The sequence below is a fragment of the Onychostruthus taczanowskii genome, unplaced genomic scaffold, assembly GCF_017590055.1.
Source record: "Onychostruthus taczanowskii isolate IOZ18803 unplaced genomic scaffold, ASM1759005v1 scaffold61, whole genome shotgun sequence".
Taxonomy (NCBI): Eukaryota; Metazoa; Chordata; class Aves; order Passeriformes; family Passeridae; genus Onychostruthus; species Onychostruthus taczanowskii.
Window position 1 is genome coordinate 4959108 of NW_024503790.1, and position 13899 is coordinate 4973006.

The 13899-nt window shown below is 41.4% G+C and overlaps 1 protein-coding gene across 2 annotated transcripts; it reads left to right on the forward strand.

Moving 5' to 3' along the window:
* Window positions 1-11066, forward strand: LOC121344066 (solute carrier family 35 member E2A-like). 2 transcript variants are annotated; one of them, XM_041419745.1, is made up of 10 exons: window positions 1-135; window positions 1062-1283; window positions 2711-3228; window positions 3996-4131; window positions 5047-5174; window positions 5939-6059; window positions 6401-6454; window positions 7080-7152; window positions 8739-8884; window positions 10544-11066. In XM_041419745.1, exons 3-10 carry the CDS (start codon window positions 2913-2915, stop codon window positions 10782-10784), a joined length of 1215 nt encoding a protein of 404 aa, XP_041275679.1. In that variant the 5' UTR covers window positions 1-135; window positions 1062-1283; window positions 2711-2912; the 3' UTR covers window positions 10785-11066. The 2 variants fall into 2 exon arrangements, with proteins under 2 accessions (XP_041275679.1, XP_041275680.1); XM_041419746.1 differs by lacking the exon at window positions 1-135 and adding an exon at window positions 712-725.
* The last annotated feature ends 2833 nt before the right edge of the window (window positions 11067-13899 follow it).

Here is a 13899-nt window from a genome sequence, read left to right on the forward strand (position 1 = left end):
CGCCCCTCCGCCGCGGGGGTCCCCTCGGCGCTGGGCAGCCCGCCTGGCTCGATGGAGGGGCGGCCCGCCGCGAGGCGCTCTGCGCGGTTCTCGCCGTAACCCCGTGCCGCTTTGCTGGGTTTCCTCGTGCTTTTGGTAAAATGGCCTCCCCGCCGCCGCGGTGACAAAGGGGCGAGCCCCGTGCTCGGGTACGGCGTGCCCGGCCAGCCCCCGGGGCCCGGCGGGGCGGGCGGTGCGCGGCCGGAGCCGCCTCTGCAGCGCGGGGCTCCGGGCACGGCAGGGGATGGGCGGCCCGGTGCTAGCGGAGCCCAGTTCCACCACAGCCCGGTGCTAGCCAGCCCGGCGTTACCGGAGCCCGGTTCCACCACAGCCCGGTGCTAGCCAGCCCGGCGTTACCGGAGCCCGGTTCCACCACAGCCCGGTGCTAGCCAGCCCGGCATTACCGGAGCCCGTTTCCACCGCAGCCCGGTGCTGCCGGAGCCGTGGGATGCGCTGAGGGCTCCGGGGATGGGCTGAGGGAGGGATGGGAGCGGCGGGCGAGCCGCAGAGCAGGATCCGAGCCGGGCCGAGCAGGGGATGGCGGTGCTGGAAGCCCCTGGGCCCGCAGGCTGGGTCGGAACGGCCGCGGTGCTCCCGGGAGGGCTCCGAGCCCGCTCCGGTGTGTGGATGCTCCGGGAGCTGCGGCACCGGGAATGGGAATGCGGCCGGGAAGGCTCCGGCAGTGGGTGAGCAGAAACACAACGTGCTGAGCTGTTTCAGCCTTTCAGCGTCTTCTGCTGGGTCTGTAACATCTTGGATGCTCTCGTTGCCATTAGCGAGGCGTGTTAATGAGCGAGGCTTGCTCAGGCTGCTGGATTTTGTGCGTTTGCTGCGTTGGGAGCAATGTTTGAGTGTCCTTTTGCATAACACATAAAGGGTCATGGACACAAACCTTTGGTTTTTTCACTGTCACAGCAGCCTTAGCTTCTCCAGCCCTTGCAACATATTTAGTTTCTATTTGTGAAAAGCCGACTTTTCTAAAGTTCTCTGTGGGTATTTTTTTCCTCCATAATTGTTACTAGGGGTGCAGTTAAAGGTTGGAGAAGATACAAGGAGGGCGAGAGGCACTCACGCTGCCGGTTCTTTGTGAGTAATCCAAGAGAAACAACTGCCAACCACTGCCACGTTTTCATCTGTTGGTAAACATCAGCTGCTGGTTGGCCTTGAGGGAGGAAGACTGAATTAGTTCCAGATGGAGAACTCTGTCAGCCCATTTAGACTTTCCAGTTGATTGGAGCCAGCAGGTCAGTAATTTAGGGGAGTAATTTTGTTGTTGTTTGCTGTTCTGCTGCCTGCCGTGTGTGGAATCAGTGATATCAAATCTGATATCAAATCTGATATCAGCTGCTGAGGGTGGGGCTTTGGTTGTGCTTGATTGGTCTTGGTTTTAATTAAGTTGTGTAAACAGAAAAGCTATCGGGAAAGCTGTGATAATTTACTTGAATGTAGAGGGATTTTTTTAAATGACCTGGAAAAGGAGGAGGAGTCAGGAATCCATTTTTCTGAACGAATTCTCTTGGAGAACGTGTATCTTTTTTCAGAGTTTTGTGTTAAACTGGGTTACCACCACTTTGTCATTTAATGTGATCGTGTCAGAGGGTACCATACCTCAGTGTGCTGCTGGCATGAATTCCTGGAAAAATGGGAAGAGATAAGGGCAGGGGGATGGAAATCTTCAGTGCATGGCTGTAGCAACTGGAGAATGTGAGGAATGGAAAATTTCACTGTGAAGCAGCTGCTGTGTAGGGTACTGAGACTGACACCAGATATTGAACTCCTCACTACCTCTTTGTGATTTGAGATGTCACATTGGATATTTAAAAAGCATTAAAAATAAATTCTTAAAGAAAATAGAGTGAACTGCTCACAAAATCAGGGCAGGTGCAGTAGCTCTTGTTAGAACTCTTGTATTTTTTCTTTCTTTCATAGGGTGGTTTTGTTGCTTGCTCTGCTACTGTAACTTGCCAAATTTTGTGTAATTTGTGAAAGAAGAAGCTCTGGTGGCAAATAATTTAAGGCCTTTTGCTGCCAAATCTGTTAAAAATGCTTTAACAATTAGTTGCAAGTGCTAATATTTGATTGGAAGGTGTAGCAAAATGAGGAATGTTGCATTATTCCCATGTAATTAAATAGATGTAAAAAATGGAAAGCTCTTGGACATATTTCCCTTCTTTTTTCACTTGGATACATGTAGCAGGGTAGCTGTGAGATTACTGGGAGTTGCAACCCTTGATTATTGTTCTCTTGGACTCAGGTTGATAACAGGTTAATTAGTTTGAAGGGCAGAGGCTCCTGCTTGGATTTGCTGGGTTGGGAAGATTTTTCTGGGGAGTGTTTAAAGACAGAGGGAGATCAAAGTCACTGTAGAATCTGGAAGAGGAGTTAGTTAGAATTGGAAAGGCTGTGTTGAGGTGCTCCAGAGGGAAAAGGACATAAAAACACAAAGTCTGGTGGGTGGGTGGGTGTTATTTTAGAATAAAAAACCTCCCTAAAATTAGTTCTTGTTGCTTAATCTTGGCATGAGGACAAGGAGTTCAAAATCCAGCCTGAGGGATTACAGAAGTCTCTTTATCCTTCATAAAGTGCAGGTGAAATGTGCTATCTTTGCTGCATTAGGGATATAAAATGTCACACATCTTTTTTCCTTCTTTCCCTTTTTTTCCCCTCTTAGGCAGAAAACATGGAGCAGCCCACATGAAGAATCCTGTGGAGTTCATATTCCTGCAAGATGTCCTTGGAAGGACCAAACCCAGTTTTCCATGCCCCTGGGAGATGAAGCATTGACCACATGACATTTTTATTTCAACAAGTGCTTTGTCAGTGTTGCTTTGTGTGAAAGACAAAGAATATTTGAAAATATTTCTTTCTTCACCATGACGAGTGCCCTGACCCCAGAGGCCCCGAGCCCTCCCCAGCTGGAGGAGAAGCCAAAGGGAAAATCCCTGTTCCAGCTGGGCTCCCTCTTTGCTAACAGGAGTGAGAAATTTGTGATTGCTCGCAGTGACAGCTTGCCAGAGGAGAATGTCCTGAAAATCACCATCACAGAGACCACGGTCATCGAGTCCGACCTGGGCATCTGGAACTCCCACGCCCTCATCTACCTCACTCTGTGGTTTTTCTTCAGCTTTTGCACTCTGTTCCTTAACAAATACATCCTGTCCTTGCTGGAGGGAGAGCCCAGCATGCTTGGTACCTTGCTTTTTCTGAATTCCAGTGGGAAATTGGTTTGTTTAGTGGAATGGGAGCCCCAGAAGCTGCCAGAACTCCCAGAGCGTTTGGATAATGCTGGCAGGCACAGGGTGGGGTTGTGGGGTGTCTGTGCAGGGATGAGAGTTGGGCTGGATGATCCCTTCCAGCTCAGGATGTTCCATCATCCTGTGATTGATAATTCCAGATCGTCCCATATAAAGCTGAGGGAGAGAATGGTTGAATTGGAGAGAAAAGTGCTTGGTTTGGAAGGTGTGGGGAGGGATTTTGGGGCTGGCAACTTGGGATTTTGGCCTTTAAAGTGGTTCCTGACACTGTCCTTTCCTCTGCTTGCTGAAAGATGAAATTTTCCTTGTAGAGGAGCTTTAAGAGGAAAAAAAGAGTATTTTTTAAGTTTTCTGTGCTGGAGGGTTTAACAAAAAGTCAAATTTTGAGAAAATTGTTGATGCTCTCCAGAGCTGTGCAGTACAAGAGTTGCCTTTGGTGATCTCTGTTATCCAATGGCCATTTCAGTTCTTTTTTTTTTTCTTCTTAAGGGGCAAAAACCAGGCAGCTCATCTGTGAGCCAGGTTTACAAACATTTGTTTTGTTGTGCTGCTTTGCTTAGGTGCAGAAGTAAAGGGCTGTTGTGAGAATGTATAAAACACACACTGCCAAAACCACCGCGGACATGTTCGTGTAAGAGATCTTCTCATGGCAATTAATTTGTTGTGATCTGATTTTATTTCCCCTCTCTGATCCTCCTTTAGGTGCTGTTCAGATGCTTTCCACCACCTTCATTGGCTGCATCAAGATGTTTGTCCCTTGCTGCCTGTACCAGCACAAGACCCGAATTTCCTACCCCCCCAACTTCATCATGATCATGCTCTTTGTTGGATTAATGAGGTCAAAGGGGAACATTCCCTGCTCCAGCTTTGCTAATATTTGTATTTTTCCAAACCAAAGTTCTGTTCTCGTGTCCTTCCCCTCCCAAGAAATATCCCAGGATAATCTTATTTTTATTTGTTGTTATTGCCAGGATAACCTTATTTTTATTTGCTGTTATTCCTTTGCCCAGATATCAATTTTTTGGCCTTCCCATCACATTTACATTTTTTCAGAGCTCACTTCTCTTTCCATTTACTTTTTCCTGCTCTGTTTTGAGGTTGATGTTTGTTTAGTGCATTAATATTTATCAGCCTTTTGCCTCAAAAGTCATCCAGGCTATTAAAATTTATCTTTTGCAAAGTAAATATTTGCTGGGTGCTGGGGTTGTATTAGTTTGTGGTCGAGGAGGGAATAAAAATGCCTGGTTTTGTTTCCTCTGCCCTGCAAAACTGATAAAGAAAATAAAATAAGTGATAAATTCAATTAATTTCAGAGTTTAAACTGTGGTAATTGTGTGGCATATCTAATTGACACTAAAGATGGATAACTGCAGGTGAAGTTTCCTCGGTGAATTTCTGTTTCTCAGAAGATTTGCACTTTTCTAACTGAGCCTTTTGAAAACTTTGCCTTAAAAAATGGCCACTTGAGCCTTGGAGTGTGTTAAAAAGTCAATTTGTTTTCTGGAAATCCACTCTGCAGCCAAAGCCATTCCACATTGCCCCAGGGTGCCTTTATTTGCTTTAAATAAATAATGTTTAAGCCAGAGCTGAAAGAAAGATCTGACCTTGCAGGTGCAGGAGAAACCACAGAGCAAATTCTTTTTGTGCTGCGTGTCCCAGAGTAGCTCTTGAAGCATTATTTTAATTTCTTCTGGTGCACTCATTAATTCCTTCTTTATTTAAATGAATTTCTTGTGGTTTTCTCCTGCTGCAGATTTGCAACAGTGGTCCTGGGGCTGGTGAGCCTGAAGAATGTGGCAGTTTCATTTGCAGAAACTGTGAAAAGCTCTGCCCCAATTTTCACTGTCATCATGTCCAGGATGATTCTGGGGGAATACACTGGTGAGTCCTGAAATGACATTTAATGACTCTTTTTAATTGGCTGTGGTGAAAGTGTGGCCATTAAAATATAATAAATATAACATCATATTATAATGTAGATATTACATATTATATATTTATTATATATGTAATATAATCATGTCCAGGGTGATTCTGGGGGAATACACTGGTGAGTCCTGAAATGACATTTAATGACTCTTTTTAATTGGCTGTGGTGAAAATCTGGCCAATAAAATAAAATATAATAAATATGGCATCATAGTATAATATATTGTGTATTATGTATTTTGTATTATATATTATGTATTTTATGTTATATATTATGTTCTATATTATGTATTTTGTTATGTATTTTATATTTTCTATATATTTATTTATTTTCTATATATTTTCTATATATTTATTTTCTATAATATTTTCTACATATTTTCTACTATATTTTCTACTAGATTATACATTATGTCTAGATATATATTATACATAAATATACATATAATATATTTTTATATTATATACATAATACATAATATATATTATTTATAATATATAAAATAAAATCTAATAAGTGCAGCTGGAAGAATCTACAAGTTTATAGAATTAAAAAGGTTTGCTGGAAGGGGCTTGTTGTTATTTTTCTGTCAAGAAATTCTTGTGGCTTTAAAAGCTGAAGTTCAGTGTGGGTTTGTTTTTTTTTTGCTGTTCAGAATTTCAAATTCTCTCCAGTAAAAAAGCAGCAAGTGAGTGAGGCTGGCTTTCCCTTGCAGGGCTGCTGGTGAACCTGTCCCTGATCCCTGTGATGGGAGGGCTGGCTCTGTGCACAGCCACTGAAATCAGCTTCAACATCTTGGGCTTCTCTGCAGCCCTGTCCACCAACATCATGGACTGGTGAGCACCAGGGCAGCTCTGGGGGGACGAGGCAATTAATTTAATTAGGAGATGAAAGGAAGTGGTTTAAAATGATTCGTTCTCTGCAGTGCATTGAAGGGTTGGTATCAAAAATGGATTTTTAATAAATTATTCCCTTGCTCGTATCTAACAGCGTTATTGAAATTAAATAATAAAATTCATTAGAGCAAACTCCTTTCTGTGCTGGTAGAAAACATTTACCCACCTGAGGATTGATGAATTCATTGATTTGTCCTAATTAAAATACGGAGAAATGGTGGCTTTTAATTTAAAAGAAATTAATTTTTGTTAATTTTTAATTTTTTTTTTTTCCTCTCAAGTTTGCAAAACGTCTTTTCCAAAAAACTGCTCAGTGGAGATAAATACAGATTTTCGTAAGTATTCAAAATATTTCAGGTTTGGTTCTGTTTATTTGCATAAAGAAATTAAATATTTGTGATTATATTGCACCAAGGTGTAAATTTGATCACCTCTATTATTTTATCAGGGTAAGAAAACTCCCCTGAGCTCCCACTGCAAGTTTCATAATCAGCTACAACTCCCAGAAAGAAATATTTGAAAATAAAAATAGAAATAAAATAGAAATATTTATATAAATATCTCTATATTTATATAACTATGTATGGTTATATGTAATTATAGGTATTTATAAAATATTTATTCAATGTTTATTTAATAGAAATATTAATATATATAATAGAAACATTTTATGAATATAGTATATTTAAATATAATATTTATAAATATAAATATTAATAAGTAGAAATTAAACCATCTTTAGCATTGTTGGGTGTGCAGAAAGCAACTTTTTAACTCTGAAACTTAAACCAAGAGTCAAGTTTTGTGCTAAAAACCACCTCTAATAATATATTTCTATTTTATAATGAGATAAAAATGGGGTTTTGTGCCTTTCAGCTTCAGTCCCTGAGAGCAAACCTCTGTCTTTGCTTTGAAAAATGAAATTTTAAATAATTTTAATTTTGTTTTTCTCCTTTGTAGAGCCCCAGAGCTTCAGTTCTACACAAGTGCTGCTGCTGTGGTCATGCTCATTCCAGCTTGGATATTTTTCATGGTAATTTGAATTAATTATTTTAATGAATTTATAGGGATTTTTAAAAATTAATTTAGGTGTTTTTTTTTAATTGTGAGTAGGATGTGCAACAAAGTTTAATCTTAAATTTCACATTTTATCCTTCCCATTAAAAAAAAAATACTTGAAAATTAATTTTTGATTTTAAAAAAATCAGCCTGAAATACAATTTCTCCAATGTTTGCAAGAGATTGGGAAGGTAAAAAATAGAAAATTTTAAAATAAATCATTTAAGGTGGACATGAGTTGATCCCAAAAGCCTGAATTTATCTCAGGATTTTTGAGTTCAAATCATGATTCTGTCTCAGTGCATTTGAGCTTTGAGATAAAAACTTGCAAAGAAAATCTGGAATTTTTGTTGCTATTCATGTTGTGTACAGGAATATTCACTCTGAAAGCAAATTTTTTTGGAGAAAAAACTACAGGATCTAAATATTCTGTATACTTTAGGTTTTATATTGGGCTAAAATTGAAATATAAAACTCTCTCTGCTCCTAACAGTTGGGTGAAAAATCACTTCTAGATTCTTCCCATGAACTAAACACTTAAATTCCCTTTTTATTTTAGGATGTGCAAATTTTTTTTGGAGAAAAATTGCAGGATCTGAATTTCTTATATATTTTTGGGTTAAAATTTAAATTTAAAACTCTCTCTGCTCCTAACAGTTGGGTGAAAAATCACTTCTAGATTCTTCCCACGAACTAAACACTTAAATTCCCTTTTTATTTTAGGATGTGCAAATTTTTTTTGGAGAAAAATTGCAGGATCTGAATTTCTTGTACATTTTTGGGCTAAAATTGAAATATAAAACTCTCTCTGCTCCTAACAGTTGGGTGAAAAACCACTTCTAGATTTTTCCCACGAACTAAACACTTAAATTCCATTTTTATTTTAGGATGTGCAAATTTCTTTTTGGAGAAAAATTGCAGGATCTGAATTTCTTATATATTTTTGGGTTAAAATTTAAACATAAAACTCTCTCTGCTCCCAAGAGTTGGGTGAAAAACCACTTCTAGATTTTTCCCATGAACTAAACCCTTAAATTCCATTTTTATTTTGGGATGTGCAAATTTTTTTTGGAGAAAAATTGCGGGATTTGAATGTCTTGTATATTTTTGGGTTAAAATTTAAATTTAAAACTCTCTCTGCTCCTAACAGTTGGGTGAAAAATCACTTCTAGATTTTTCTCATGAACTAAACCCTTAAATTCCCTTTTTATTTTAGGATGTGCAAATTTTTTTTGGAGAAAAATTGCAGGATCTGAATTTCTTATATATTTTTGGGTTAAAATTTAAACATAAAACTCTCTCTGCTCCCAAGAGTTGGGTGAAAAACCACTTCTAGATTCTTCCCACGAACTAAACACTTAAATTCCCTTTTTATTTTAGGATGTGCAAATTTTTTTTGGAGAAAAATTGCGGGATTTGAATGTCTTGTATATTTTTGGGTTAAAATTGAAATATAAAACTCTCTCTGCTCCTAACAGTTGGGTGAAAAATCACTTCTAGATTCTTCCCACGAACTAAACACTTAAATTCCCTTTTTATTTTATTCTTTTGGTAATTTAGGATGTGCCTGTGATTGGGAAGAGCGGGAGGAGTTTCAGCTACAACCAGGACATCGTCATCCTCCTGCTGATTGACGGGGTCCTGTTCCACCTGCAGAGTGTCACAGCCTATGCCTTGATGGGCAAGATTTCCCCTGTCACTTTCAGGTAAAATTTAAAATTGTCAGGAGCTTCATTTTCTATTTTTGCACCAGGAACATTATTTTATTTTCTTTGATCAGGAGCACTGTTTTGTGTTTTTTGATCAGGAAACGCTATCTTCTAATTTTCCTTGGTCAGAAACATGATTTTTTATTTTTTTGGCCAAGAACACTATCCTGTATTTTTTGTCAGGATCATTATTTTCTATTTTTTGGTCAGGAATGTTATTTTGTATTTTCAGGAAGTGAAATTTCAGGTGGTGTTTAAAAAAAATTTGTAAACTAAAGGTATTTTGCAAAGAAATTGAGGTAAATCATAGGATGGCTGGGGCTGGAAGTGGAATCTGAGGTGGTATTAAAAAAAGGAAAATTTAGGTTTTTGCAAAGAGGTGAATGAGGTAAATCACAGAATGGCTGGGATTGGAAGTGGAATTTCAGGTGATGTTAAAAAAATAAGGAAAATTAAGGTTTTTGCAAAGAAATAAATGAGGTAAGTCATAGGATGGATGGGGTTGGAAATGGAATTTCAGGTGGTGTTTAAAAAAAAATATAAAGGTGTTTTCCAAAGAAGTTCATGAGTTAAATCACGAAATGGTTAGGGCTGGAAGTGGAATTTCAGGTGGTGCTAAGAAAAAGGAAAATTAAGTTTTTTTGCAAAGAAATGAACAAGGTAAATCATAGGATGGATGGGGCTGGAAGTAGAATCTGAGCTGGTGTTTAGAAAAAAAGGAAAACCAAAGATATTTTGCAAAGAGATGGATGAGTGAAATAGGGAAATTCCAGGATGGCTGGGGTTGGAAGTGGAATTTCAGGTGGTGCTAAAAAAGGAAAGCTAAAGGCATTTGAAAAGAGATGAATGAGGGGAATCACAGAATGGTTGGGGCTGGAAATGGAATTTCGGGTAGTGATAAAAAAAGGAAAATTTAGGTTTTTGCAAAGAAATGAATGAGGTGAATCATAGGATGGATGGGGTTGGAAGTGGAATTTTCAGGTGGTGTTAAAAAAAGGAAAACTAAAGGTATTTTGTAAAGACATGAATGAGGGGAATCATAGGATGGTTGGGGCTGGAGGTGGAATTTCAGGTGGTGCTAAAAAAAAGGAAAATGAAGGTTTTTGCAAAGACATGAATGAGGTAAATCGCAGGATGGATGGGGTTGGAAGTAGAATTTCAGGTGGTGTTAAAAAAAGGAAAACTAAAGATATTTTGCAAAGACATGAATGAGGTAAATCACAGGATGGATGGGGTTGGAAATTATTGAAAAGTGCTAAAAAAAAAAGAAAACTAAAGGTATTGTGCAAAGAAATGAATGAGGGGAATCACAGGATGGATGGGGTTGGAAGTGGAATTTCAGGTGGTGCTAAAAAAAAGGAAAATTAAGGTTTTTGCAAAGAAATGAATGAGGGGAATCACAGGATGGATGGGGTTGGAAGTGGAATTTTCAGGTGGTGTTTAGGGTCAAGGCTGACATTAAAGCCTGGCTGTGGGATGTGGCAGAGCTGCTGTCCCCTCGTGTCCCTGCTGTCCCCTCGTGTCCCTGCTGTCCCCTCGTGTCCCTGCTGTCCCCTCACGTCCCCAGTGTCCCCTCACGTCCCCAGTGTCCCCTCATGTCCCTGCTGTCCCCTCATGTCCCTGCTGTCCCCTCACGTCCCTCTCATGTCCCTGCAGCGTTGCCAGCACTGTCAAGCACGCCCTGTCCATCTGGCTCAGCATCATTGTCTTTGGGAACAAGATCACCAGCCTGTCAGCCGTGGGCACTGTCCTGGTCACCGTGGGGGTCCTGCTCTACAACAAGGCCAAGCAGCACCAGCAGGAGACCCTGCACAGCCTGGCCATGGCCCCACAGCCCCCGGGGCCCACCGAGGACACCGAGCCCCTGATCCCCAAGGATCTGGAACCCTATGATTGATCCATGGGGCTCTGCAGCCTCCCAGCCGAGCGCGGCTCCAAGGGGATCCTCCTGGATTGGGGCTGTTCCTCAGATCCTCCTGGATGGGGCTGTTCCTCAGATCCTCCTGGATGGGGCTGTTCCTCTGGGTCCTCCGAGTTCCTCAAATCCTCCTGGATGGGGTTGTTCCTCAGGTTCCTGTGAGTTCCTCAAATCCTCCTGGATGGGGTTGTTCCTCTTGTTCCTATGAGTTCCTCAAATCCTCCTGGATGTGGCTGTTCCTCAAATCCTCCTGGATGGGGTTGTTCCTCTTGTTCCTATGAGTTCCTCAAGTCCTCCTGGATGGGGTTGTTCCCTTGAGCTCCTGAAATCTTCCTGGATGTGGTTGTTCCTTTGAGTTCCTCAAGTCCTCCTGGATGTGGTTGTTCCCTTGAGTTCCTCAAATCCTCCTGGCTGCGGTTGTTCCTCTGGTTCCTTTGAGTTCCTGGCAGGTCCCACCCAGGATTTGAAGCAGGGAGGAGCTGGGAAGGAAAACCTTGGGAAGCTGATGCCCCAAAGAGAGGACCTGGAACGTGGCAAACGTGGGCTTTGTTGTTTTTCCTTGACTCCAAATCGCATCCAGGCCTGTGCTGGTGGAAGAACTTTGGTGTCCTGTGGGAAAACAATTCCTGTCTCCCTCCCCATCCAAACAATGTGAAAATGGGGCCCCACCACTGAATTCTGCTGGCAGAGGGATGGAGTTGGTGCCTCCTGGAAGCTTCTGGTTGTTGCTCTGCATTTCCTGCACCCTCATTCCTGTGTGCTGCAGAGATGGAAAAGTCCAAGGAGGGGATTGCCCCACTCTGGCCTCACCTCAAGCCTCCAAAACCTGCCAGAGCTCCAGGAGCATTTGGACAGCACAAGAAGGGATTTTGGGGTGGATTTTGATTTCTGTGCAGGGCAGGAGTTGGACTGGATGGTCCTTGTGGGTCCCCTCCCACTCAGGAGATTCCATAATTCTAAGAAGGATTGGAATTCCCACCCTTCCCTCCCAAAAACACCCAAATTTGAAGGGTTTGCTTGAAGCAAACTGTGGGAAATGAGCTGTGGTTGAGCACCTGCTGCTGGCTACAAATCCAGGATTTGTAGTGGTTTAAAATGTAAAAATGGGGTTGTTCCTCTTGTTCCTATGAGTTCCTCAAATCCTCCTGGATGTGGCTGTTCCTCAAATCCTCCTGGATGGGGTTGTTCCTTTGAGTTCCCTTGAGCTCCTGAAATCTTCCTGGATGTGGTTGTTCCTTTGAGTTCCTCAAGTCCTCCTGGATGTGGTTGTTCCCTTGAGTTCCTCAAATCCTCCTGGCTGCGGTTGTTCCTCTGGTTCCTTTGAGTTCCTGGCAGGTCCCACCCAGGATTTGAAGCAGGGAGGAGCTGGGAAGGATCCAGGAAAACCTTGGGAAGCTGATGCCCCAAAGAGAGGACCTGGAACGTGGCAAACGTGGGCTTTGTTGTTTTTCCTTGACTCCAAATCGCATCCAGGCCTGTGCTGGTGGAAGAACTTTGGTGTCCTGTGGGAAAACAATTCCTGTCTCCCTCCCCATCCAAACAATGTGAAAATGGGGCCCCACCACTGAATTCTGCTGGCAGAGGGATGGAGTTGGTGCCTCCTGGAAGCTTCTGGTTGTTGCTCTGCATTTCCTGCACCCTCATTCCTGTGTGCTGCAGAGATGGAAAAGTCCAAGGAGGGGATTGCCCCACTCTGGCCTCACCTCAAGCCTCCAAAACCTGCCAGAGCTCCAGGAGCATTTGGACAGCACAAGAAGGGATTTTGGGGTGGATTTTGATTTCTGTGCAGGGCAGGAGTTGGACTGGATGGTCCTTGTGGGTCCCCTCCCACTCAGGAGATTCCATAATTCTAAGAAGGATTGGAATTCCCACCCTTCCCTCCCAAAAACACCCAAATTTGAAGGGTTTGCTTGAAGCAAACTGTGGGAAATGAGCTGTGGTTGAGCACCTGCTGCTGGCTACAAATCCAGGATTTGTAGTGGTTTAAAATGTAAAAATTCGAGGTGGAAATACTGCATTCTGATCATTTATGGACAAAACTGAAATGCAAATATTCACCCACGTACCTGTGTAAATGGAGTGTTGAATTCAATATTTGTAGTTGCTTAGAGGTAAAAAAAAAACCACCACTGAAAACTGTGGTGACAAAGGAAGCAGGATCTCTGTATTTCTGTAAAAAAAAAAAACAAAACATTTTGTTGTTTTAGTTTCATTTTATTATGCATGAGGAAAGAAATTGATGGGATTTTTTTAATATTATTTCTAAGAGTGCAACAAAAGGCTGCCTTTTAGAAACTCAGGGTTATGAGTCTGACCTGTGTGTAAAATTCCTAATTTCTGATTATATAAAGAACTCTCAGAGGCATCTGTGACAGATTAACCATAAACTGAGGCAAATCTTTATTTCTGCTGCTTTTAAGTTTCCTTTTTTTTTAAAGGAAATGTGTTGTTTGTGGTAGATCAAAGATTAAAAGTTAACTTTCCTTTTCAAAATTCTAAAGAGTCAGTTTTGACAAAAATAAAGCACACATGTAGCTACAAAAACATTCACATGGACTTTTTTGGGAACAAAATTTAAATTAAAATGAGTGGATTTTAATAATTGCCACTCTTCTGGAAGGTTGGAGCATGGATATGTAGTGGTCTTTATGGTAAAAGTAATGGTTAACAGGAAATTACAATTGGAATTCCTGTAAAATTACATTTCCACACACCTCAGTGGCTGCCTGGGGCAGATTCCCCAAAGATCTGAGGGAGAAAAATGCCAATTTTTTCATCCTTGTGTATGTGATAAGTCTGTGGTATTTTGTTTTCTTTTGTACTCCTGTCACTTTTATAAAAGCTGTGGACTGTGGAGCTCTGTGTTTTTTTTTTTTTTTTTTAATTTGTTTTCTGCCAAATACACTGAGACTTTTGAAAGTATAAAAAAAAAGTGTGTTTTGTGTCTTATTTGTGCTTTAGGTGGCTCTGCTCTCACATAAATCCCAACATTTTAAAACCCAGCAGTTTTTTTGTTTTTCTGTGACCCTGTGAGGATTTGGGATTGGGATTTTAACCCCTCCTGCTCTGCTGGGCTTTGTCCCTTTGTGTATTT